The sequence below is a fragment of the Gopherus flavomarginatus genome, chromosome 12 (assembly GCF_025201925.1).
Source record: "Gopherus flavomarginatus isolate rGopFla2 chromosome 12, rGopFla2.mat.asm, whole genome shotgun sequence".
In the NCBI taxonomy this organism is placed as follows: domain Eukaryota; kingdom Metazoa; phylum Chordata; order Testudines; family Testudinidae; genus Gopherus; species Gopherus flavomarginatus.
This window is the reverse complement of record NC_066628.1, coordinates 26604088-26627005: the sequence shown is the minus strand read 5'-3', so window position 1 is coordinate 26627005 and position 22918 is coordinate 26604088. Positions and strand designations below refer to the sequence as shown.

The 22918-nt window shown below is 42.9% G+C and overlaps 1 protein-coding gene across 2 annotated transcripts in view; it reads left to right on the top strand.

The window, feature by feature from the left end:
* LOC127032438 (myosin heavy chain, skeletal muscle, adult) overlaps nucleotides 1–22178 on the top strand; it is a 34425-nt gene extending 12247 nt beyond the window's left edge. For both annotated transcript variants that reach the window (XM_050919697.1, XM_050919698.1), the window contains exons 16-40: nucleotides 302–608; nucleotides 717–787; nucleotides 3621–3708; nucleotides 3804–3921; nucleotides 4308–4431; nucleotides 4517–4653; nucleotides 4753–5008; nucleotides 7502–7744; nucleotides 8871–9047; nucleotides 9134–9279; nucleotides 9361–9451; nucleotides 9736–10125; nucleotides 10421–10547; nucleotides 12115–12233; nucleotides 12772–12968; nucleotides 13370–13553; nucleotides 13634–13799; nucleotides 13951–14075; nucleotides 14324–14632; nucleotides 14733–14936; nucleotides 16654–16779; nucleotides 16873–17043; nucleotides 17128–17232; nucleotides 17355–17450; nucleotides 21891–22178. In XM_050919697.1, the coding sequence (XP_050775654.1) occupies nucleotides 302–608; nucleotides 717–787; nucleotides 3621–3708; nucleotides 3804–3921; nucleotides 4308–4431; nucleotides 4517–4653; nucleotides 4753–5008; nucleotides 7502–7744; nucleotides 8871–9047; nucleotides 9134–9279; nucleotides 9361–9451; nucleotides 9736–10125; nucleotides 10421–10547; nucleotides 12115–12233; nucleotides 12772–12968; nucleotides 13370–13553; nucleotides 13634–13799; nucleotides 13951–14075; nucleotides 14324–14632; nucleotides 14733–14936; nucleotides 16654–16779; nucleotides 16873–17043; nucleotides 17128–17232; nucleotides 17355–17450; nucleotides 21891–22043 (4230 nt within the window). In that variant the 3' untranslated portion in view covers nucleotides 22044–22178. The remainder of the gene's footprint in view (nucleotides 1–301; nucleotides 609–716; nucleotides 788–3620; nucleotides 3709–3803; nucleotides 3922–4307; nucleotides 4432–4516; nucleotides 4654–4752; nucleotides 5009–7501; nucleotides 7745–8870; nucleotides 9048–9133; nucleotides 9280–9360; nucleotides 9452–9735; nucleotides 10126–10420; nucleotides 10548–12114; nucleotides 12234–12771; nucleotides 12969–13369; nucleotides 13554–13633; nucleotides 13800–13950; nucleotides 14076–14323; nucleotides 14633–14732; nucleotides 14937–16653; nucleotides 16780–16872; nucleotides 17044–17127; nucleotides 17233–17354; nucleotides 17451–21890) is intronic.
* Nucleotides 22179–22918: the final 740 nt, after the last annotated feature.

The following is a 22918-nucleotide window of genomic DNA, read 5'->3' as shown; positions in this document are numbered from 1 at the left end:
TCATTTGGGTAAGTACTTTTATGTAAACATGACAATATTGTTGCACCTCTCAAAATGTTTGTTACAAAAAAATAAAATTTCCATGAGCCATTATGTTACATTCAAAGCTGAAATAGATGAATTTCAGCTTGTTTAATCTCCCATTTTGTCATGAGATGTACTTGGAGTACATCCTTTTCTGGCCTGTTTATCAACCTCTGGTGCTGTCAATCTTCTGACCAAGAGATGGCAACATTGTCCAGGATGGCAGTTTGTAATCAGTCTTTCCCTCTTTCTACTTATTTGTTGCTGTTTCTTTCAGCCAATGGGTATTTTCTCCATCCTGGAAGAGGAGTGCATGTTCCCCAAGGCAACTGATATGTCTTTCAAGAACAAACTCTATGACCAGCATCTTGGCAAGTCCAACAACTTCCAGAAGCCCAAGCCTGCCAAAGGAAAGGCTGAGGCCCACTTCGCCCTGGTGCACTATGCTGGCATTGTGGACTACAACATCACTGGCTGGCTCGAGAAGAACAAAGATCCCCTGAATGAAACTGTCATTGGGCTGTACCAGAAATCATCAATGAAAACACTGGCTTTGCTCTTTGCCACATATGGTGGAGATGCAGGTATTTGTATTTATCCACAGTATCCAATATACACAGGGATACTTCTTCTAGAATCACAAAAGGGAACATAAAAAATTGAAAACGTTTTCTCTCTCTTTCATTGTGCAGAAGGCGGTGGTGCCAAGAAGGGAGGCAAGAAGAAGGGTTCTTCTTTCCAGACCGTCTCTGCTCTTTTCAGGGTACAGTACAATGTTCTTTATTGCCTTCTCTGTGAAGATAATGAAAAATCTCACTTTTAAATCTGAAAAGGTTATTTTCCAGCTGGCTCAGTTGTGGTAAAAGCCTCTTGATTCTTATGGGAAGTTAGCCTGCTGTATCTCCATTTCATTGAGTGCAGAGTCTGTCTTCCCTTCCTCCCCCCTGGGTGATATAATAAACAATGATGTTAAACAAAAGTAGTTTCTAAGAGATGCTGCTATGAGATTGTTACAGGCCCTCCTTGCACCAGCTCTGGATTCAGGGCTGTATGTGGCCCTGTAATGGGGTTCACTTCTCTCATGTGGTTAAGTGCCTGCTGCCTCAGTTTCCCTGATTCTGCTCCCTGAAGAATGCATGTAGACTTATGTGATTCAAATTCATCTCCTTTCTGAGGTATGGTTTATAACACATCATTTCAACTCAACTCACCACAAATCTTCCCCACAGACTTTACAATTCCTTCCCCATGCCAACCTCATATGTCTGGCCTTTCCTAAAGCTTTTACCAGCCAAGGCTTCTATTTCTTCTCCCTGCAGATATCTCCTGCCAGGTTCTTCTCTTGACTCTGGGTCACACTCCTCTGTACAAACTGGCTCCCTCTTAATTACCACTCACAGGCCACCATCATGTGACATTGGCCCATCTGCTGGCCAAAGTCTTGAACCAGGAAACTTGGATACATGCATGTGCCCCAGGTCCAGACTGTTTACATTTAAACCACCTGAAAACTTAGAAAAGTCTCACTTCCCCCACTGCTCTACCCCGTTCCATTCTCATGCTCTTTGTGTTTTCCTTCACATATGTCGCATAAAAAACAAAGGACCTCCAGGGCTCCCAGGATATGATGCCCTTTCTGACACTGGTTTCCTGTCTTGTTTTGGTGAACAGTTTCAGTATTGCCAACTTGTGGCATTCAAAAGCCATGAGTTGGGCCACCAAAACTCAAGAGAGTGAAATATGATTTCAAGAAATAATCAGTGTTGGCTTTTTTCCTTGCCCTCTGCTCTCTGAGCCTTTCGTGCACACTTAGGTCACATTTTACAGCTTTTCTCCTCAACGCCTTGTTTTTCAGTTAAAAATTGACATTACCCCCAAATCAATTGATTCAGGAACTGGAGCATAAGAAAAACACCCAATATAGTGAGACTCATAATAAAATTGTGAGACGGGAACATTACATTTCACACTTCTAGGTAGCACTGTTTCTACAGTTTTATACCTCACTTTAAATGACCATATTCAGGATCCAAAGGAAGAAGAGAACTTAGATTAGAATGATTCCAGCTGGGATGTTTTGCAAGCTAATCTACCTACACTGATTGTGTGCTGCCCCAACAGAATTCTGCACCACTGTGGGAGCGCAGAATTCATATGGTCTGCATATTTCTGTGCCCCCCCCCAGTGCAGAAAAATGCAAAAGAACTGTGCAGGGGGACATGCGCCTCGTCCCCATCAGCACATCTGTTCCAGCATGTCTGGAGCAGCTTCAGAGATGCAAATCTCTGCAGGGAAAGGTGGGATGGGCATGCATGTCTCTGGGAGAGACATTGATAACCAGCAGAGGGTGGGGCTGGCCACCTAGAGAGAGAGCGAGACTCTGTCCCTCTCACTTGCTACTGTGGCTCATTGGGCGTGGAGGGGGGTAGGTCTTTTTATTATGCACGAGGAAGGCTATGTTCCTGAAGAAGAAATGTAGCAGCCTGCCTGCCTAATAACATGTCTGTAACTTCGTGAGAATTGAAAAAAGCATTTAATTAAATATTAGTATCATGTTACTGAACATTAATCACAGATTATAAGGGTAGGAAGGGACCTCAAGAGATCATCTAGTCCAACCCCCTGCTCAAAGCAGGACCAATCTCCAAACGACCCACTCAAGGATTGAACTCATAACCCTGGGTTTAGCAAGCCAATGCTCAAACCACTGAGCTATCCCTCCTCCTGCCCAAAAAATTGTTTGTTTTTAAATTAAAGAAAATCAATTTTGTAATTAAAAACACATTTTGTTAATGTTGCTATTGATGGTTAATTGATCTCATTCCCTGAGGCAGAAATGTAGCAGCCTGCCTATATAGTAACATTGTTAATGTTCCTATTGTTAGTTAACTGGTCCCATTCTTAGTTAATTCCCCCAGTAGCATAAAACCTGTAAAAGTTTTAAGGCCCCTGAATTACCAGAATGATGTAAAGCCTTATACATGATAGTAAGGGAATCAGGTAGGAAGATCTATATGCTTTCTCACTTTTTTCCTGTGCCAAAGTGACACAATGGTTTAGATTACAGCTCAGGATTTATTTTACTAACCCATTAAAAAAATACTTTGAGGGCAAATAAAATATTTACCAAGCAGTCAATAAAATGTCAGGACAATTAGAAGCAAGCACTTCCCAAAGGTCCAGGGCAATGATTATCAAAACTGTACGACTTTCATGTGTGAAAGTCTGAGCAATTAAAAATGATATTCTGCCTCTTTTTTTTGGCTGTTTGGTGTTCTGTAATGTAATTTAAATGAACATTTACTGGAATGCAGGGTATTAGTTAACAAGTGTTTGTAACTTAACTTTCATGTGTTTAGGAAATGCTGAATAGTTATTGTGACTTTTTTCTGCATTGTAGTTTAAATAACTTACTAAAATAATTAAAACTGGTGTGATTATATTACATTATTTTGACAAATAAAATTGGCAGAATTTTCCAGAATTTTTGTTTTTGGGCGCAGAATCCCCCTCTCCCCAGGAGTAATGTGCATGATCTATCAATGCATATGGAGTGCAACACTGGTTAACCTAAATCTTTGTTTATGGTCTCACAGGAGAATTTAAACAAGCTGATGAGCAATCTGAGAAGCACTCATCCTCACTTTGTGCGATGCATCATTCCCAATGAAACCAAGACACCCGGTAAGAAGTGCCAGTGTACAGAAATCTTAGTGAGATTTCTGCCATTCTGTCTGGGCTGCCCAATAAGGTAGTAATTCATGCTCTGATTTGTTAAGGTGCCATGGAACATGAACTCGTACTACACCAGCTAAGGTGTAACGGCGTGCTAGAAGGGATCAGAATTTGCAGGAAAGGATTCCCCAGCAGGATCATTTATGCAGACTTTAAGCAGAGGTCAGAGAGCTCCACTATACTACCCCATTATGTTTGTGCTGAGTAGCTTGTATTTCCTAATTATTTCAAATATTATATTCACTGAAGTATTTAGCATATATTTTCTTTACTCTGTTGTACTGTGGGTTAACACTGAGATTGATATCTTTGGAGTCTAAGATCCTCTCTCCAGAGAACATATGTGGTAGGATATAATTGCAGTACAAGCTTTCTCAGACTATCCTACAATTGTTCCTCAGCCAAACAGATGGACAGCCTCTAGACATGAGAACTGGTCCAGTCATCCCTTTTTCTGGCTTCCAGTTACAACACAGGAGCCAATTAGTGTCAATGGTGATGGTGGTTTTGGTGACAGTAACATCCTTATATTCGGTTTTCTCCTACAGATACAGGATTTTAAATGCAAGTGCTGTTCCAGAGGGACATTTCATGGACAGCAAGAAGGCTTCTGAGAAACTACTTGGGTCCATTGATATTGATCAGACCCAGTATAAATTTGGTCACACCAAGGTACAGACACTCTTTGATTCAAGCACCGTCTATTTGTATTCTGTACAGAATGAAAGTGATTGTCTGTAACGTTCTCTTCCTCAAGGTGTTCTTCAAAGCAGGACTTCTGGGTCTTCTAGAGGAGATGAGAGATGATAAACTGGCAGAGATTATGACCCGCACACAAGCCAGGTGTCGTGGCTTCCTGATGAGAGTGGAGTATCAAAGAATGGTGGAAAGGAGGTAGGAATATGTCATCTTGCATGGGATTCATTGTGTTTGTGCTATTGCATCTATATTCATCACACACAACACTTAACATATATTTTAATTACATTATAGAGAGTCCGTCTTCTGTATCCAATACAATGTTCGCTCATTCATGAATGTCAAGCACTGGCCCTGGATGAAGCTGTATTTCAAGATCAAGCCCTTGCTGAGGAGTGCTGAAGCTGAGAAGGAGATGGCCACCATGAAGGAAGAGTTTGAGAAAACGAAGGAAGAGCTTGCTAAGTCTGAGGCAAAAAGGAAAGAACTGGAAGAAAAAATGGTGACCCTGATGCAAGAGAAAAATGACCTGCAACTCCAAGTGCAGTCTGTGAGTATCATCAGTGCATTAAACCTTTATTGCACAGGGGAAACGAAGCCTGAAATTTCTAAATGCAACTTTCCCAGCAAGAGAAGCACAAACAGATGGTTACCTTCCATTAGAAAAATGTTGCAAGTCAAATTAAAATACAAGGATTAAATGTTACATTTTCAAATTTAAGCATGTGCATTTGGGGACTATCCAAAATGTATGGGTCCAATTATCTGGCGTATACACATACACACATGTAAGCATATATAATGATGCCACTTAGTGGGTCATCTGTGGGGATGGAACTTGAGACCGCCAAATCCTTTGTATTTTCTTGATGCAGACCAATTAAGCTATTTTTGTTTTGGATGGTGTAACTTTTGGGACTCTATCCTAGATTTTTATACTTCTGCTGTACCTATTTGTTATACTACCCTATAGACCAGGAGACAGGTAGCATTTTGAAAGCTAAGAAGGATGTGTTTTGTTTGTTTTTTTCACAAGAAATGATGATTTGCTTTGTTCACAATGAGTGAGATGGCCAAGGTCTTTAAGAGGTGCATCAGCACGGTACTAAACAAAATGCCCAACATTAAGAAAATAGTTCAAACCCACCCTCTATCCCATAAGAACTCCATATTGGGAGCATCAAAGATAAGTAAGTGGCTAAAAAAGGAAGTCACCTATTTCAAGTGTGTTAGAGAAACCAGGTGAGGGAAGTAATATCTTTTAGAGGACCAACTTCTGGTCACAGAGCTTTTCTTCAGGTCCTAAAGAGATCTGTCCAAGCTCAAAAGCTTGTCTCTCTCAACAGAATTTGGTCCAATAAAAGATACTGCCTTACTCACCTTGTCTCTTTAATATCCCAGGAGCTACACGGCCACCACAGCACTGCATATATCAAGTATAGTAATTTTATGTAGCTATAATTTAGTTATTTCTAAATTAAATTATTTTAACAATAACAAAGACTTTCATCTTCAAATACTACGTACTGTATATGTCAAGTATGATATTTTAAAGCATACCCGGTTTTGAGGTGTCTGGCACAAAAAAGTTCTACATTCTTTTTAATTGGTACAATTGTAATTTTTATTTATACAATGCTCAAACAGTTAAAAAAAATGCAAGACTCCTGACATAAAGAGCCAGATTTTCAAAAATGCTCAGTATTCAAAACAGCTCTCATTCTCAGCTGACCTTCTTACTGAGAGTAATCAATGTCCCGGGGTGCTCAGCATTTTAGAAAATTAGGCCATTAAAATCCAAATCATATGCAAATACAATAGGTGACACCAACCAACAACGGGGTAAGAAACCAATGATGAGAAGATAAAAATAAAAACAGCATATGTAATTATATAGGAAGTTTATGTGCATGTCTAGGCTCTGACCCTGCTCACATGCTTAACAAACCACCATACAAGCAGGGGTGAAAGTAACTTAAAGGACTTACCGGTACACTGGAGTCCTTAGGAGGGGGTGGGGCCTCAACTGGAAGAGGCGTGGCCTTTAAATCCCCAGGCACTTTAAATCAGGATTTAAAGGGCCCGGGGCCCTTTAAATCACCCCAGAGCTACCAGCTGCAGAGGCAGCTGGGAGCCCCAGAGGTGATTTCAAGGGCTTGGGGCTCCAGCTGCTGCTACCACAGCGGAGCCCTGGGCACTTTAAATCACCATCGGAGGGGGCTCCTGCCTGCCACCGCTACTCTCTGCTGCCGGAGCCCTGGGTAGCAGCGGCGGGGCTCTGGCGGCAAGTTAAAGGGCCAGGGGCAGTAGCGGCAGCTGAGCCCTGGGCCCTTTAAATCGCCGCCCCAGGCCCTTTAAATTGCCACCAGGGGAAGCCGATCCGCCCTGGTACGGCCCACCGGCTCTTGCCAGTATGCCATACCAGGGTGTACTGGCTTATTTTCACCTCTGCATACAAGCAAAGGAAAGTCAGGAGGAATACTCATATACTTCAGGTTGAACATGTGCAAAATTGTTTGTAGGATCTGGGCCTTAATGGTTTAGGGGCAGATTATATACATTCATATGTAGCTATTACATTAATTTTTGTCTATGAATAGACTAAAAAATAATCTGGTTGCTATTTTTCATGATCAGATATCTCATAAGAACATAAGCATGGTCAAACTGTTTCAGACCAATGGTCCATCTAGCCCAGTATCCTGTCTTCTGACAGTGGCCAATGCTAGGTACTTCAAAGGGAATGACCAGAACAGGGCATCACCAAGTGATCCAGCCCCTGTCATCCAGTCCCAGCATCTGGCAATCAGGGGCTAGGGACATCTAGAGCATGGGGTAGCAATCCTGACCATCTTTGCTAATAGCCATTGATGGACTTATCCTCTAAACAACAAGTAAACAATTAAAATCAATCATATTTTGTGCTGAGATGAAATATAATTATTTTCAGTCTTTATTACAATAGCACTATTTAGTGTGATATAAGATAGAGCTAAAAGTCACCAAAACACAAATAAATGGAAAAACTACATTTCCCCAACAGGAAGCTGAAGGCTTGGCTGATGCTGAGGAAAGATGTGATCAACTGATCAAAACCAAAATCCAGCTTGAAGCTAAAATTAAGGAGGTGACTGAAAGAGCAGAGGATGAGGAGGAGATGAACGCTGAGCTGACAGCCAAAAAGAGGAAACTGGAGGATGAATGTTCTGAGCTGAAGAAAGATATCGATGACCTTGAGTTAACGTTGGCCAAGGTTGAAAAGGAAAAACATGCCACAGAAAACAAGGTAAAGGCCATATATATATGAATGAGAGAGAGAGATCTGTGCATGTGTGCCGGATGGAGACTGGGACTGGCAGTCAGTAGAATGAGGAATGTGCGCAGGAGGAACAAGGGAGTGAGGGAAAGACTGATCAGACAAAGAGCTTGGAAGGGAAGAACTGGGGCTGGCTGACCAAGGGGACAGTGCACCATCTATTCTGCATACTGAATGAAGCAGGAGTCCTAGGGGGTCCTATGTTAAACAATTGTATGTAATCACGTAATTAAAAACTCTATCATAATGGATATGTTGCACAGGCAACCTTAATTCAGGAATTTCCTAACCTTGGAGTGCTTGACTTTGAAATCTTACTTTTCTTTGAACATTGTTTTTGTGTGAGAGATTTATATTATATACACGCACACACACACACACTTTCTTAATTTACATATTTAGTTTATACTTTGCACTCATTTAATAAAAAGATCAATACATAATAATTTATCATTTACTCTCCAAGTATGGAATAATAAATACATTAATACACTTATGAGGTATATATGCCACCAAGTAGGCTCTATTCTAATTTATATTTCAGTGGTAAACAGACAGATTTTCAAAACTGCTCAGATCACCCAATTAGAATAGAAATTTCTAAAGCCCTCATAACTCTAAACTGTCAACTGAGACAAAGGTTGTTGCCGAGTACTCAATATTTTTAAAAATCTGAACATATATTTCAGTGCCTAAAAATTGAGAAGTGACCTCTTTTGAAACGCAGGCATTAAAGTTGTTATTTGGTCTCTTATTGTTGTGGGAACAAACTGACTGAAATGGGACAAATCCAGACCTTAGTAGGGCAGATGTGGGAGTTTTCAGCTGTAAATTACTATAGTTTCATGAAAATCTCTTCCTAGTTTTTTCTGAGTTCACTTAGAGAAAAGATGATAAAGTAGCTATGACTTCAGACATGACAGTTCTTTCTGCTTATTATATTACATTTCCATGCAGCCAGTATTTATTGCTTGAATCTTACAAAATCTTGGATAAAATCATCAACTTTAATAAATCTAAATTTTAAATGACACTGTCATTTCACAAATAATGTTTTGTATCCATTTTCTTTAACTATCTTTATTCAACTCTGAAGGTTAAAAACCTCACGGAGGAGATGGCAGTCCTGGATGAGACCATTGCTAAACTGACAAAGGAAAAGAAAGCCCTCCAAGAGGCCCATCAGCAGACCCTGGATGACCTGCAGGCAGAAGAGGACAAAGTGAACACACTGACCAAAGCTAAAGCCAAGCTGGAGCAGCAAGTGGATGATGTAGGCACAATAACATATGGAGAGAACAAAACCAGTGTGAAATTACGCTCTTGTTAGCAGAGAATTTATGGACTTTTTCTGTTTAGCTTGAAGGGTCGCTGGAGCAAGAGAAGAAGATTCGCATGGATCTTGAAAGAGCTAAGAGGAAACTTGAAGGAGATTTGAAACTGGCCCAGGAATCCACAATGGATTTAGAAAATGATAAACAGCAGCTGGAGGAAAAACTGAAGAAGTAGGTATGGTTTGCAGGGGGTATCCTGCAGATACATTTTGTTCCGGCACTAACTATTTTTTTCTTTGTGTGTGAGAAAAGGAAAGACTTTGAAATCAGTCAGTTCCTAAGCAGAATAGAGGATGAGCAAGTCCTGGCCATCCAGCTGCAGAAGAAGATCAAAGAGTTACAGGCAAGTCATAATTTATCTGCTTCAGCCCAAGTGGGAGTTCAGTTTAAAGGAAAGGATTGGTCTTAGTGAACGTGATGTATCAGAGACCCAAATTTCTCTCAATGAGTCTTTGGATGTAGCTACCCCAGTTCAGGGAAGTGATGTTCCTTTGCCACCGGAACCCCTGTTGTCAGTGTAGGTCGCATCTATTCTACGGTGTTATGCCAGCAGAACTCTGCCAACAGCCATACTGGTGTTGACTCCAGAACGAAGACACAGTTTTAGTGTTTTCTGTTGTTCTCTAGGCTCGTATTGAGGAACTGGAGGAGGAGATAGAGGCTGAACGTGCCTCTCGGGCAAAAGCTGAGAAGCAGCGGGGTGATCTCTCCAGGGAACTCGAGGAGATCAGTGAGCGCCTGGAAGAAGCTGGTGGTGCCACAGCGGTTCAGATTGAGATGAACAAGAAGCGTGAGGCAGAATTCCAGAAAATGCGCCGAGACCTTGAAGAGGCCACTCTGCAGCATGAAGCCACAGCTGCTGCCCTCCGGAAGAAGCACGCGGACAGCACAGCAGAGCTTGGGGAGCAAATTGACAACCTGCAACGAGTCAAGCAGAAGCTGGAGAAGGAGAAGAGTGAACTAAAGATGGAGATTGATGACCTGGCTAGTAATCTGGAGACTGTCTCCAAAGCCAAGGTATAGAAACAATATATATATGTTTACTGCAGAAAACAGACTGCACCTTCAGAATTGCACTTTGTAGTAGTAGTCTTAATTATAAAGATGAAAAATTCACTGATGTTATTGCTATGTCACATACATAATACCATTTTTATTTTACTATTTGCATAATATTCAGTTTTATGAAGGGTGAGGTTTCCTTACTAACTAAGCCCACATGTAGTTTGTCATGACAAAGATCCCAATGATCTCAGAATGCTGGAGAGCCCATGTGTTTAATTCTCTGTCTTTCTCTCCATTTCACACAAAGGCAAACCTTGAGAAAATGTGCCGCACTCTGGAAGATCAGCTTAGCGAGATTAAGACAAAGGAAGATGAGCATCAGCGTATGATCAATGACCTCAATGCTCAAAGAGCTCGTCTACAGACAGAATCAGGTAAAACATACATGTTGTACAACTGTGAGCGCATACAGGAGATGCTGGGATAGGAGGAAATTTCTATCGTATGCACAACATCTGATCCACCACAAGAACAGCTATACTGGATCAGACCAAAGGTCTATAGAGGCCAGTATCCTCTATTCTGACAGTGGCCAATGCCAGGTGTCCCAGAGGGAAAGAACAGAACAGGTAATCATCAAGTGATCCATCCCATCACCCATTCCCAGCTTCTGGAAAACAGCCTATCCTGCCTGCCAATCTTGACTAATAGCCACTGATGGACCTATCCTCCATGAATTTATCTAGTTATTGTTTGAACACTGTTATAGTCTTGGCCTTCTCAACATCCCCTGGCAAGGAGTTCCACAGGTTGACTGTGCGTTTTGTGTGAAAAAATACTTCCTTTTGTTTGTTTTAAACCTGCTGTATTAATTTGGTGACCCCTAGTTCTTGTGTTATGAGTAGTAAACAACAACTTTCTTATTTACTTTCTTCACACCAGTCATGATGTTATAGACTTCAATCATATCTGCCCTTAGTCGTCTTTTTTTCCAAGCTGAAATGTCCCAGTCTTAGTCTTTCCTCATATGGCAGCCGTTCCATGCCCTTAATAATTTTTGTTGCCCTTTTCTGAACCTTTTCTATTTCCAAAATATCTTTTTTGAGATATGGTTCCCAACATTCTGTTTGCTTTTTTGACTGCTGGTTCACATTGAGCAGATGTTTTCTGAGAACTATCCACAGTGACTCCAAGAGCTCTTTCTTGAGTGGTAACGGCTAACTTAGACCCCATCATTTTTTATGTATAGTTGGGATTGTTTTCTAATGTGCATTACTTTCCATTTATTAACTTTGAATTTCATCTGCCATTTTGTTACCAGTCACCCAGTTTTGAGAGATCCCTTTGTAGTTCTTTGCAGTCTGCCTGTTTTGTATCATATGCAAATTTTGCCACCTCACTGTTTACCCCTTTTTCCAGATCATTTAAAATATATTGAATAGGACTGAGTTCAGTACAGACCCCTGGGGGACACCACTATTTACCTCTCTCCATCTTGAGAACTGACCATTTATTCCTTCCCTTTTCCCCTATCTTTTAACAAGTAACAAATCCATGAGAGGACCTTCCCTCTTATCACTACTGTTTACTATGTTTAAGAGCCTTTGGTGAGGGACCTTGTCAAAGGCTTTCTGAAAATCTAAATACACTATATCCACTGGCTCCCCCTTGTCCACATGCTTGTTGATGCGCTCAAAGAATTCTACTAGATTGGTGAGGCATGATTTCCCTTTACAAAAAACATGTTCACTCTTCCACAACAAATCATGTTAATCTATCAGAAGGGTAGCCGTGTTAGTGTGGATCTGTAAAAAGCGACAAAAAGTCCTGTGGTACCTTATAGACTAACAGATGTTTAGGCCCCTTGCAGCTCCAGTACCCTTTTGTAAGCCTTTGACAAGGCTCTAGAAGACCCTCCTAAATTAATCTGTTTTAAAATAAATTACTTTATTATGTTCACTTAATTGCCATTTAATATAATCTATCTGGAATCTTTCTTAGGTGAATTTGCACGCCAGGTAGAGGAAAAAGATGCTTTGATTTCTCAGCTCTCAAGAGGTAAACAGGCATTTACCCAACAGATTGAGGAACTGAAGAGGCATCTAGAGGAGGAGATAAAGGTGAGGATTTTTCCAACAGCCTTTTCTGTGAAGCTGGATTCTTGTTGTGAGCAAGATACTTTAACCTCAAATGAAATCATAGCACCCTAGAGAATAGAGGGGGAAAGGTCCTGTAGGTCACCTAACCCAGCCCCTGCAAATGCAGGATTGTTCCCTACATTATATTTATGAATGCTTTCATAGAGTCACAGAGTTTCAGGCCTGAAAGGACCACTGGATCATTTAATCTGTCCTGTATATCAGAGGACCCCAACACAAATCAGCAACCACATACTAAGCCCATCATCCAAAATTATACTGAAGTGTTACAACCCTCTGAAGACTAAACTATTTTGAGTCACAGACAGAGAATAAGCGAGATCAAGGTGCGTTAATGCCTGAGGCACCTGTAATTATCAAAACCCAGCATAAAGTTTATCATCCATCGAATCTAGCACCACTTCCCTGGGATAGCTTTCCACAGCCTTCAGAGTTCACTGTCAGGAAGATTCCCAGGATATATAGTTACATCACTGTGCTATTCCTGTTGCATCTCCAGGCTAAGAATGCACTGGCCCACGCCTTGCAGTCTGCTCGCCATGACTGCGACTTGCTCCGGGAGCAATATGAGGAGGAGCAGGAAGCCAAGGGTGAGCTGCAACGTGCCCTGTCCAAGGCCAACAGCGAAGTTGCCCAGTGGAGAACTAAATATGAGACAGACGCCATTCAGCGCACAGAGGAACTAGAAGATGCCAAGTATGTGCTGGGGTGGAGGACTGGAAGAGGCCAAGAACTAAATGGGGAAATGTGAAGAGGCCAGTGATATGCTCAGGATGGGACTGGAAGAGGCCAAGGATGTGCTTGGGGAGGGTGATTAGAGGAGATGCAGTATATCCATTTAGTGGTATGAGCTGGAAAATGGCAAATATGTACATTATGTTTAGAAAGACTAAGAGAGGCCCCATATTCTGTCGATAATGTGTGTGAGCTGATGGCAGATGGATTATCAGAGACATTGTACTGTATATGAATTGGATTAGAGTGACTGAGAAAGGGGTCACTGCCCAGAAGAGGTGACACAGTTTGCTTCCCATATTGCTCACTAAATGGGAGCTGAATTTACTCACTAAATGGGAGCTGAATTTACAATCTTCCAGGAAGAAGCTTGCCCAGCGTCTGCAGGATGCTGAAGAACATGTCGAAGCTGTGAATTCCAAATGTGCTTCTCTTGAAAAGACGAAGCAGAGGCTGCAGAATGAAGTGGAGGACCTGATGATTGATGTGGAAAGATCTAATGCTGCCTGTGCAGCTCTGGATAAGAAGCAGAAGAATTTTGATAAGGTATTTCAGCCTTGTGGGTGTTGGATGGAACATCCTCTAGTTATCTCTGTTGCTTAGACTAAGGTCTTGTTGTTCTTCAGGTTCTGGCAGAATGGAAGCAGAAATACGAGGAAACGCAGGCAGAACTGGAAGCTTCCCAGAAGGAGTCTCGCTCTCTCAGCACGGAGCTGTTTAAGATGAAGAATTCTTATGAGGAAACCTTGGATCAACTTGAAACTCTGAAGCGCGAGAACAAAAACTTGCAGCGTAAGTCCCTGGATTTCTTCTCCTAACATGGGCCTTCTGGAAAGCTTGTTAACACTCTAAAGTGAATCTGTCTGTGCTGGTGGCATTTCTAAGAAGCCTCTCTCTCTTTGGGCCCTTTGTCTGACTGCATTATTTGTCTGTAACCCAACAGAGGAGATTTCTGACCTCACGGAGCAGATTGCAGAGGGGGGAAAGACCATCCATGAGCTGGAGAAAGTGAAGAAGCAGATTGAGCAAGAGAAATCAGAAATCCAGTCTGCTCTGGAGGAAGCTGAGGTACACCTGCCATTAGTAACTGTTTTACAAAGTGAAAGTCGGAAAACCTTGGAGCTGTATCCTATTGTAAACACAGTGGGATAATTCACAGGGACAGGAGGACAGCTCATGCTGTGCTGGAAGCTATGTACTCAGTGTCCATACTACCCACAGCACTACATTCCACTCTGTGGGAGCATTTAATACTTTATTTGGAAGGAAAAAACTATTTATGTCCCTTTATTGACCCTTCACTTGCTCTTGTTAAGGCTTCACTAGAACATGAAGAGGGCAAAATCCTCCGCATCCAACTTGAGCTGAACCAGGTAAAGTCTGAAATTGACAGGAAGATTGCTGAGAAAGATGAAGAAATTGATCAGCTGAAGAGAAACCATATCAGAGTTGTGGAGTCCATGCAGAGCACCCTGGATGCTGAGATCAGGAGCAGAAATGAAGCCATTAGGCTAAAGAAGAAGATGGAAGGGGATCTGAATGAAATGGAGATCCAGCTGAGCCATGCCAACCGCCTGGCTGCAGAGGCACAGAAGAACCTGCGAAACACACAAGGAGTGCTCAAGGTACAGTAAGCCACACATACTTAGCGCTATAGCTCAACTGGTCTTTTCAGCATGCCAAGGAGTCTGTGCCTCCAGGTAATTTCTCTCACTCGTTTTACAGGACACCCAGATACACTTGGATGATGCTCTCCGAAGCCAAGAAGACCTGAAGGAGCAGGTGGCCATGGTTGAGCGCAGAGCTAACCTGATGCTGGCTGAAATTGAGGAGCTGAGGTCAGCTCTGGAACAGACAGAGAGGGCCAGGAAAGTGGCTGAACAGGAGCTTCTGGATGCAAGTGAACGAGTGCAGCTCCTGCACACCCAGGTCAGGGTCTAGTGTGAAAAGAAATCATAGAATCATAGACTATCAGGGTTGGAAGGTTCCTAGGAGGGCATCTAATCCAAAGCAGGACCAATCCCAACTAAATCATCCCAGCCAGGGCTTTGTCAAGCCTGACCTTAAAAACCTCTAAGGATGGAGATTCTACCACCTCCCTAGGTAACCCATTCCAGTGCTTTACCACCCTCCCAGTGAAATTGTGTTTCCTAATATCCAATCTAGACCTCTCCCACTGCAACTTGAGACCATTACTCCTTGTTCTGTCATCTGCTTCCACTGAGAACAGTGTAGATCCATCGTCTTTGGGACCCCCTTTCAGGTAGTGGAAAGCAGCTATCAAATCCCCCCTCATTCTTCTCTTCTGCAGATTAAACAATTCCAGTTCCCTCAGCGTCTCCTCATAAATCATGTGCTCCAGCGCCCTAATCATTTTTCTTGCCTTCTGCTGGACTTTTTCCAATTTTTCCACATCCTTCGTGTAGTATGGGGCCCAAAACTGGACACAGTACTCCAGATGTGGCCTCACCAATGCCGAATAGAGGGGAATGATCATGTCCCTCAATCTGCTGGCAATGCTCCTACTTATACAGCTCAAAATGCCGTTAGGCTTCTTGACAACAAGGGCACACTGTTGACTCATATCCAGCTTCTCGTCCACCGTAACCCCTAGGTCCTTTTCTGAAGAACTGCTGCCTAGCCACTCGGTCCCTAGTCTGTAGCAGTGCATGGGATTCTTCCATCATACGTGCAGGACTCTGCACTTGTCCTCATTGAACCACATCAGATTTCTTTTGGCCCAATCCTCTAATTTGTGTAGGCCCCTGTGTATCCTGTCCCTACCCTCCAGCCTATTGACCACTCCTCCCAGTTTAGTGTCATCTGCAAACTTGTTCAGGATGCAGACCACACCATCCTTCAGATCATTAATGAAGATATTGAACAAAACCGGCCCCAGGACCAACCCTTGGGGCACTCTGCTTGATACCGGCTGCCAACTAGACATGGAGCCATTGATCACTGCCCGTTGAGCCCGACGCTCTAGCCAGCTTTTTATCCACCTTACAGATGACAATATCCACAAACCCCTACACAGGAGATTGCTATGTACGTACCCTGCTCCAAAGAGCAGTGCTAGGGAATGTTTAGAAGATTTTTGTTCCTGAAATGGCCTTTATGATAATGTCAATAGGATGGACTTTTGTTAAACAGAAAGCTAGAAGCTGCAAGGCCATCCTTGGTTTTCTTCATGTTGCTATGTTGAATATGACACAGGGATGATGAAGGTTATAATTGCAGTGATGTGATGGAGCAGGGCAAGTGTCTCAGAGGCTCTGGAAGTGGCTTTCCTGCCTCCTATACAGTTTCAGTTATTGGATACTTAAGAAATCTCTGCCGTCCCCTGGGATTCAGGAAGTATTTCTACACAGTGATTATTTTGTTTTGGAATGGACCAGATTTACAACGATTGGCACACAGGGTGTGTCACAGACTATGGGGGTAATGTTAGTGAGAGCCCTTAAAATATTCACAGCACATCACTAACTAGCTGTCAGTGTTCTGCAGCAATGATACATTTAAAGGACAGTTCTGCTGCAGAACAATGTTAATAGCAACCTGTACATTAAATACAAATATTCAGTTCATTTTCCAGAGTCAATATTTTGGGACTAACTGTAAAAACTTCTTGTCTATTGTTAAACAGAACACCAGCCTGATCAACACGAAGAAGAAGTTGGAAACAGACATTTCCCAAATCCAGAGTGAAATGGAAGAGACAATTCAGGAAGCACGTAACGCAGAAGAGAAGGCCAAGAAGGCAATCACTGATGTGAGTTGAAGTCACCTTTCTTTGGAGAACACAGTCATGTTTGCACCTGAAATGGCTGGTTTTCTGGATCAGTTTCCTTTCTTTACTCACTAGGCGGCCATGATGGCGGAGGAGCTGAAGAAGGAGCAGGACACCAGCGCCCACCTGGAGAGGATGAAGAAAAACCTGGATCAGACAGTGAAGGACCTGCAGCTCCGTCTGGATGAGGCAGAGCAGCTGGCACTGAAGGGTGGCAAGAAGCAAATCCAGAAACTGGAGGCCAGAGTGCGTATTCCTCATATTTGTGCATTTAGGAGCATTTCCTATGTCCAGTCACAGTGAAACTCAATGATCCATTTCTCATTTCAGGTGCGTGAGTTGGAAGGTGAGGTTGACAATGAGCAGAAACGCAGCGCTGATGCTATCAAGGGTGTTCGCAAGTATGAGAGAAGAGTAAAGGAACTGACCTATCAGGTAAGGAGGGATGCCCTTTGTGCTGTCACATCCTTTTTTCATGTAAACCTGCAGGCGATAATTTTATTTTATCATATGGGCAAATGAACTCACCTCTTTCCTGCTTTATTAACTGCTTTCAGTCTGAGGAAGACCGGAAGAATATTCTCAGGCTTCAGGATCTGGTTGATAAACTACAACTGAAAGTAAAATCTTACAAGAGACAAGCTGAGGAGTCTGTAAGTATCAGTTGGAGGAGGGAAGATAGTTACCTGCTAACGAGGTGGGAATTGTACTAACTAGCATAGGGTGTGTGGCAGGTATCATAGGTTCAGGGAGGCTAAGCCTCCCCAAACAGCCAGGCATGGCCCTGCCCATGCTCAGCCCCAAGGCTCCTTCCTGCCTCTCACTCTTCTCCCCTGGCCCCAGCCCAGGCTGCTCCTCTTCCCTGAAGCGGCCTGGGACTCAGGGCGGGCTGGCCACGACGGGGTGACCGGTGGCCTGGGCCGGGTGATGTGGTGGGACTCGGGGTGGCTGGGATGGAGCCAGGGGCTAGCCTCCCCAAATGGGAGGCTCACGTGCCACCCAAGCTAACTAGTGGATATAAAAAATTATGAAGTTGTACAGGAGAACAAGGTTTAAGGATCAACAGAAGCTTGATAATTCATGCTTATATCTGAGGAACTAATTACTGAAAGGGTAAGCAAAGAAACAATAAAAAATCATAAAAGAATAATATATATAAGTACATTTGATAAGCATAGTTTATTTGTCAGTGTTTAGGTTCATATTTCATAGTAAATTATATGGAGGATTTAATAAATAAGAAAACTGAGCAATATAAGAATTTAACAGCATTTTGCAATTAAATTTTTGCTGAAAGTGGAGAAATGTTGCTGTTTTATGTATATGCCAGTTAGGGACCAGTGCCTAAATCAGCAATCACTGACTCGTGCAGATGAAAACCATATGTGCTAGGTACATGCATTTTTTTTCATCTCTCCCCAAAACAGCTCTCACCTCATTGCAAATTTCTTCAGCTACTCTGTAACTTTTCAAAATCTTCTCAACCTTGGAAAAGTTCTAGAATGCAAATTTACAGAGCTCCTTTACCCTTTTGCTATTGTGCAACTTTTCCAAAGTTGAGAACATTTTGAAAGGTTACCTAGTGGGAAAAGGAAAAAGAAAACAAAGGACAAATGAAACATCATTCATTCGATCACAATCATTTTGCAAAAGGGAAAAAGGGAAGAAAATGGATAGGATGGGGTGAAACAGTTTGAAATTCAAAATTTTGAAATTTTCAGTTTCAATGAAAAGCTATTTTGAAAGGTATCTGTGAAATAATTTGTTTAGAAACAAGACTATTTTTCATTAAAATGAAAAAAATTCTAGCAACTCTACTGAAGACTTTGCTTAGCTCTACTAATAACTCAATCGCAGTTGCACAAAAAATCTTCCAGAGTTAGCATGTGCCTAGGCCACCATGAGGCAGATTCTACTTGCTGGGTTTGTGGAGGGTAGTTTAAAAATAACAAAAAGTGCTAAATGATTGGAAGTGCACACCTGAGTCATCTGGAATCTCAGCTGCCAAGGTTGTTAGCATGGCCTGATGAGGCCTTGCCTCTGCGAACATGCTCCATGTGTTGCCTGCCCCAGACCCAGTACAGATAAGGATGTCTGGTCTTGAGGATGGGACAATTTGCAAGAGGGAGACTGTGAGTGTCTCATTACTCACCAACTCCTCCAAATCCCTGCCTTCACCTCAGGGGCAGCAGGATAATAACGTTAAGCAGAATGGAGGATTCCATGATTTAAGCTTTCTGTGAATTTTTTCATCATTCCACAATTTTATGCAAATTCTCAGCTTTCATTCCAAACCAAGAATCAAATTTCATTTTCCTCTGCAAAGATCCATCCTTCATAAGAAAGAGCATTATGCTGCTTCCTTGGTAACCCAGACAGCTGCCTGAGGATAGTTAGGGACTGAGAGAGGAGCTGCCTGGCTGGAAGAGAAGGAAGGAAGTAGGGATCTGCCTGATCTGAGTCTATGCTGCCTGACTGGGAGAGAGAAGAGGGAAAGTGAGTGGGAGGCAAGTGCCTTCTCTGTGAGGATCTGATCCAAACCTCACTGGAATTACTGGAAAGGCTCCAGTTAACTTCAATGGACTTTGGATCAGGCTCTTAGGGAGGAATAGGATTGTGACAGAATGAGAAATTCCTACTTTTCTCTTGCAACTGCGCCTCATTTTCTCATTCTGTTCAGGGCAATCTTACTCTTTGAACCATAATGGTTCAAAGTACCTAGACTGCCAATCAAAAGATCACTTTCATACATTGCAGTTGTGTGCACGCAATACATGGCATATCTGACTCGATGGAGTTCAGTATTCAAATGGTAGATTAATGGTGTGGATGCAACAATAACTCTCCATGCTGCTCACTGAAACACACTGTGTGATCAAGGCTGTGTCTCCTGGAACTCAGCTTCAGGGTGGATGCACTCTTGTTGGCGCTACAATGTAATGAAAGGTGGTTTGTTCATTGTCCAATCCTGAACTCGGAGCATACAAACTGCAAACCTAAAACTGTCTCCTGAAAGGCTCACAAGCGAGAATGGATGGCACTTCTCTTCTGGATTTTTGTCATTTCCTTGTCCCTAAGTGAATAGACTTCTAGTAGCAATTACATGTGCAGCATCATTCTACATTTAAAAAGGATTTCACCTTGCTTTTAATGAATTTTCTAACTTAGAAAATGGTGAGTGTGAGAAGGTCTGTACTTGGTTTTCAGATAAGAGATGACAAGTGAGTGACAGATTAAGCAATTGTATCCCATAAAGTTCCAAATGCAAGAAAAGGGCATCAGTGACCGGGACAAGAACAGTCACATCAAGTGGTCAGAGCAGGTGTTAGACCTAGTGGTTAGAAAGCCTAGTTGGTAGCCAGAAATTGGAGCCCAGGGTCAGAGCAGCAGCCAGAGTCCAGACGCCAGAGTCAAGGGTCAGGGACAAAGTCATCAGTCAGGAGTCGGAGTCCAGGGGCAGAACTGGCTTACCTGGAGTGAGGCAAGGTAGGGACAATGTTGGAGCCAAGGCAGGAGTAGGGCAGGAACAAAGCAAGAGCAAGGCTGGGAACAAGGCAGGAGCAGGCGCTACTGCAGCTCTGGGTACATGCTTTGAGCAGTTGTTGAACTGCTGCTGCTGCTGGGTTTAAGGGCCAATCTGCTGAACCTTCCAACCAATCAGGCAGCCTACTATAGGCCACCTGTGCTCATTAAGATTGCCCAGAGACTGGCTCTGCTTTGGGCCCTGCTTCCAGACTGGCTCTGCTACAAGCCCTGATTCCTTTCGAGTGCACCGCCTATGGACCCTGGGCCTGCTTTCTCAGGGTACTGCTGAAAAACTCTTGCAATAGGGCCAGGGTGTGGATGTTCATGCCCATGACCACTAGTTTATTCTGTAGCCTTCCCAGTCCACCCCTTACTGGAGCCTTCCCCTAACTTGCCAAGAATGGAGCGTTCAGTGGACTAAGTACTTTTCCTATCCGTGGACTGTTATGGATGGCAGTGGGCAGTGAAAGGTCAGAGCGGTTTGCATATGGGTTCTCAATGTAGGGCTTTAAAAGTGTGATGTGAAAGACAGCATGTATCTTCAAGGACTTGGGCAGCTGTAACCTAAAAGGCATTGGATTCACACGTTGTATAACACTGAAAGGGCTCAGGTATTAGTAGTCTGGCAGATGGGCAGCTAAATTTAAAGTTCTGGGCTGAGAGCCACACGTTGTCCCCTATGACTAGATTTGGGGTGGCCCTGACAGCTTCAGTCAGCATGATATTTATTGGCAGACTGGAAATGTTCCTTGAGCTCCTGGTGCACCGGGTGTAGGTGAGAGGCTTTGTCAGTGGGGTACAACTGTGTGCATAGTAGAAATAGGAGCCAACATTGATTTAAAAATCCACAAAATTTGTTGCAATTGCCATTTAACTTGTCATACAGGGGGAAGTTGCTCTCGTGGAGAGTTGGGGTTGGAGCTGAAGACAGCACAGATTGAGCTTGCAGGACTGCATGCTAAACCTACAGGGTGGCAAGTTGGTCCTGCAAGGTATTGGGCTCCCATTATCTCACTCAGAGAGATACTGGCCTTTGTGGAATTCATGCTTCCTGTATTAGCTCTAGTTCTTGTATTGTTTTGTGCTGGGCTGCTCAAACTGTCAGTGACTGGAATATGAGCAGTCGCTCCCTAGTGGTTAGAGCAAAAGTCAGTTAGGCTACTTCTAGTGGTTAGAAGAGCATTCGCTAGCAAGGAATTGGAGCCCAGGGTGAGAGCCAGAGTCAGAGGTCAGAAATCTGAGCCAAGGGTCCAGGTTACCTGGAGCGAGGCAAGGCAGGAGCAGGGCTGGGAATGAACAGGAGGTATCATAGATATAGATGACTGCTGTGACTGCTAAACGGCTGCTGCTGAAGCTGGGCTTAAGAGCAGGTCTGCTGATCCATCCAACCAGTCAGGGTGTGTAGCCAAACAGGCAGCCTACGTTAGGCCAGCTGCATTCATTAAGGTTGCCCAAAGACTGGCTCTACTGCAGGCACTGCTTCCAGAGTGGATCTGTTGCAGGCCCTGATTCCTGACAAACGGCAACTGTCAGCACTCTGGTTTTCACAACTCTCTCTCCATCCTCAGGAGGAACTATCCAATGTCAACCTCACCAAGTTCCGCAAGATCCAGCACGAGCTGGAAGAGGCTGAGGAGCGGGCTGACATTGCGGAGTCCCAGGTTAACAAACTGCGGGTGAAGAGCCGCGAGATTCACAGGAAGATTGAAGGAGAAGAGTGAGGATGTCACCATGCTACAAAGTGACTGAAGAAATGCACAAAATGTGAATCTCTCTGTCATTTTGTTGTATTTATTGGTTATTCTGTCCTCACTGTTTAGGAAATAAAGATTGTAGAGACCTTTGCATACAAAGAACTAGTAGAGGCTTTTGTTTTTTACAGATTACCTTTGGGGTCTTATTAAGGTTTGTGCACTATTGAATGATTAATTTTAACTCTTGTCCTTTGCATGCATCCATTACAACACAGTCTTTAATTACCTGATCACATAGTATTTCTTCATTATACATTATAAAATTATTCGCTGAGAGGAAAAATAGTGTTAAACATGACACAAAGATTGAGAAAGTGAGTGCTCAAGAGTAAGAAATGCCAAATGTTAATGTTGAAAGTTCAGCCTAAACCCTATTCTATTCTATTCTATTCCATTCTATTCAGGTTTTTATACCATCCTCATCATCGTGGTATCTGAGCACCTTCCAGTAGAGTATTAAGCAATGTGATTAACAATTCTCACATGTGGTTTGTTCTTTCTCTCAGCTTCTCTCCAGGAAGGAATTGTTGTGCAGAGGAGTGTTTACTTTTGGTAGGGTTTTTTGTTGGTGGTGTTTTTACATTAGGTAAAACAGGTTGGAGAAGTGCCTCTGGCACTTGGAGTGGAAGGTGGGGATGTGTGTGAAGGTGCTTAGTTCATTGGGGAGTTTGTTCCACAGTCTGGGACCAGCATTCCTCCAGGAGTTCTCAAGACCAAACATGCCCAGTTTTTTTTAACCTTTTGTCATAAATCAGATTTTCTAAATCTTTTATATTTTTTGTTGCTCTCTTCTGCATTCTTTCCAATTTGTCCACATCTTTTCTAAAGTGTGGCACCCAGAA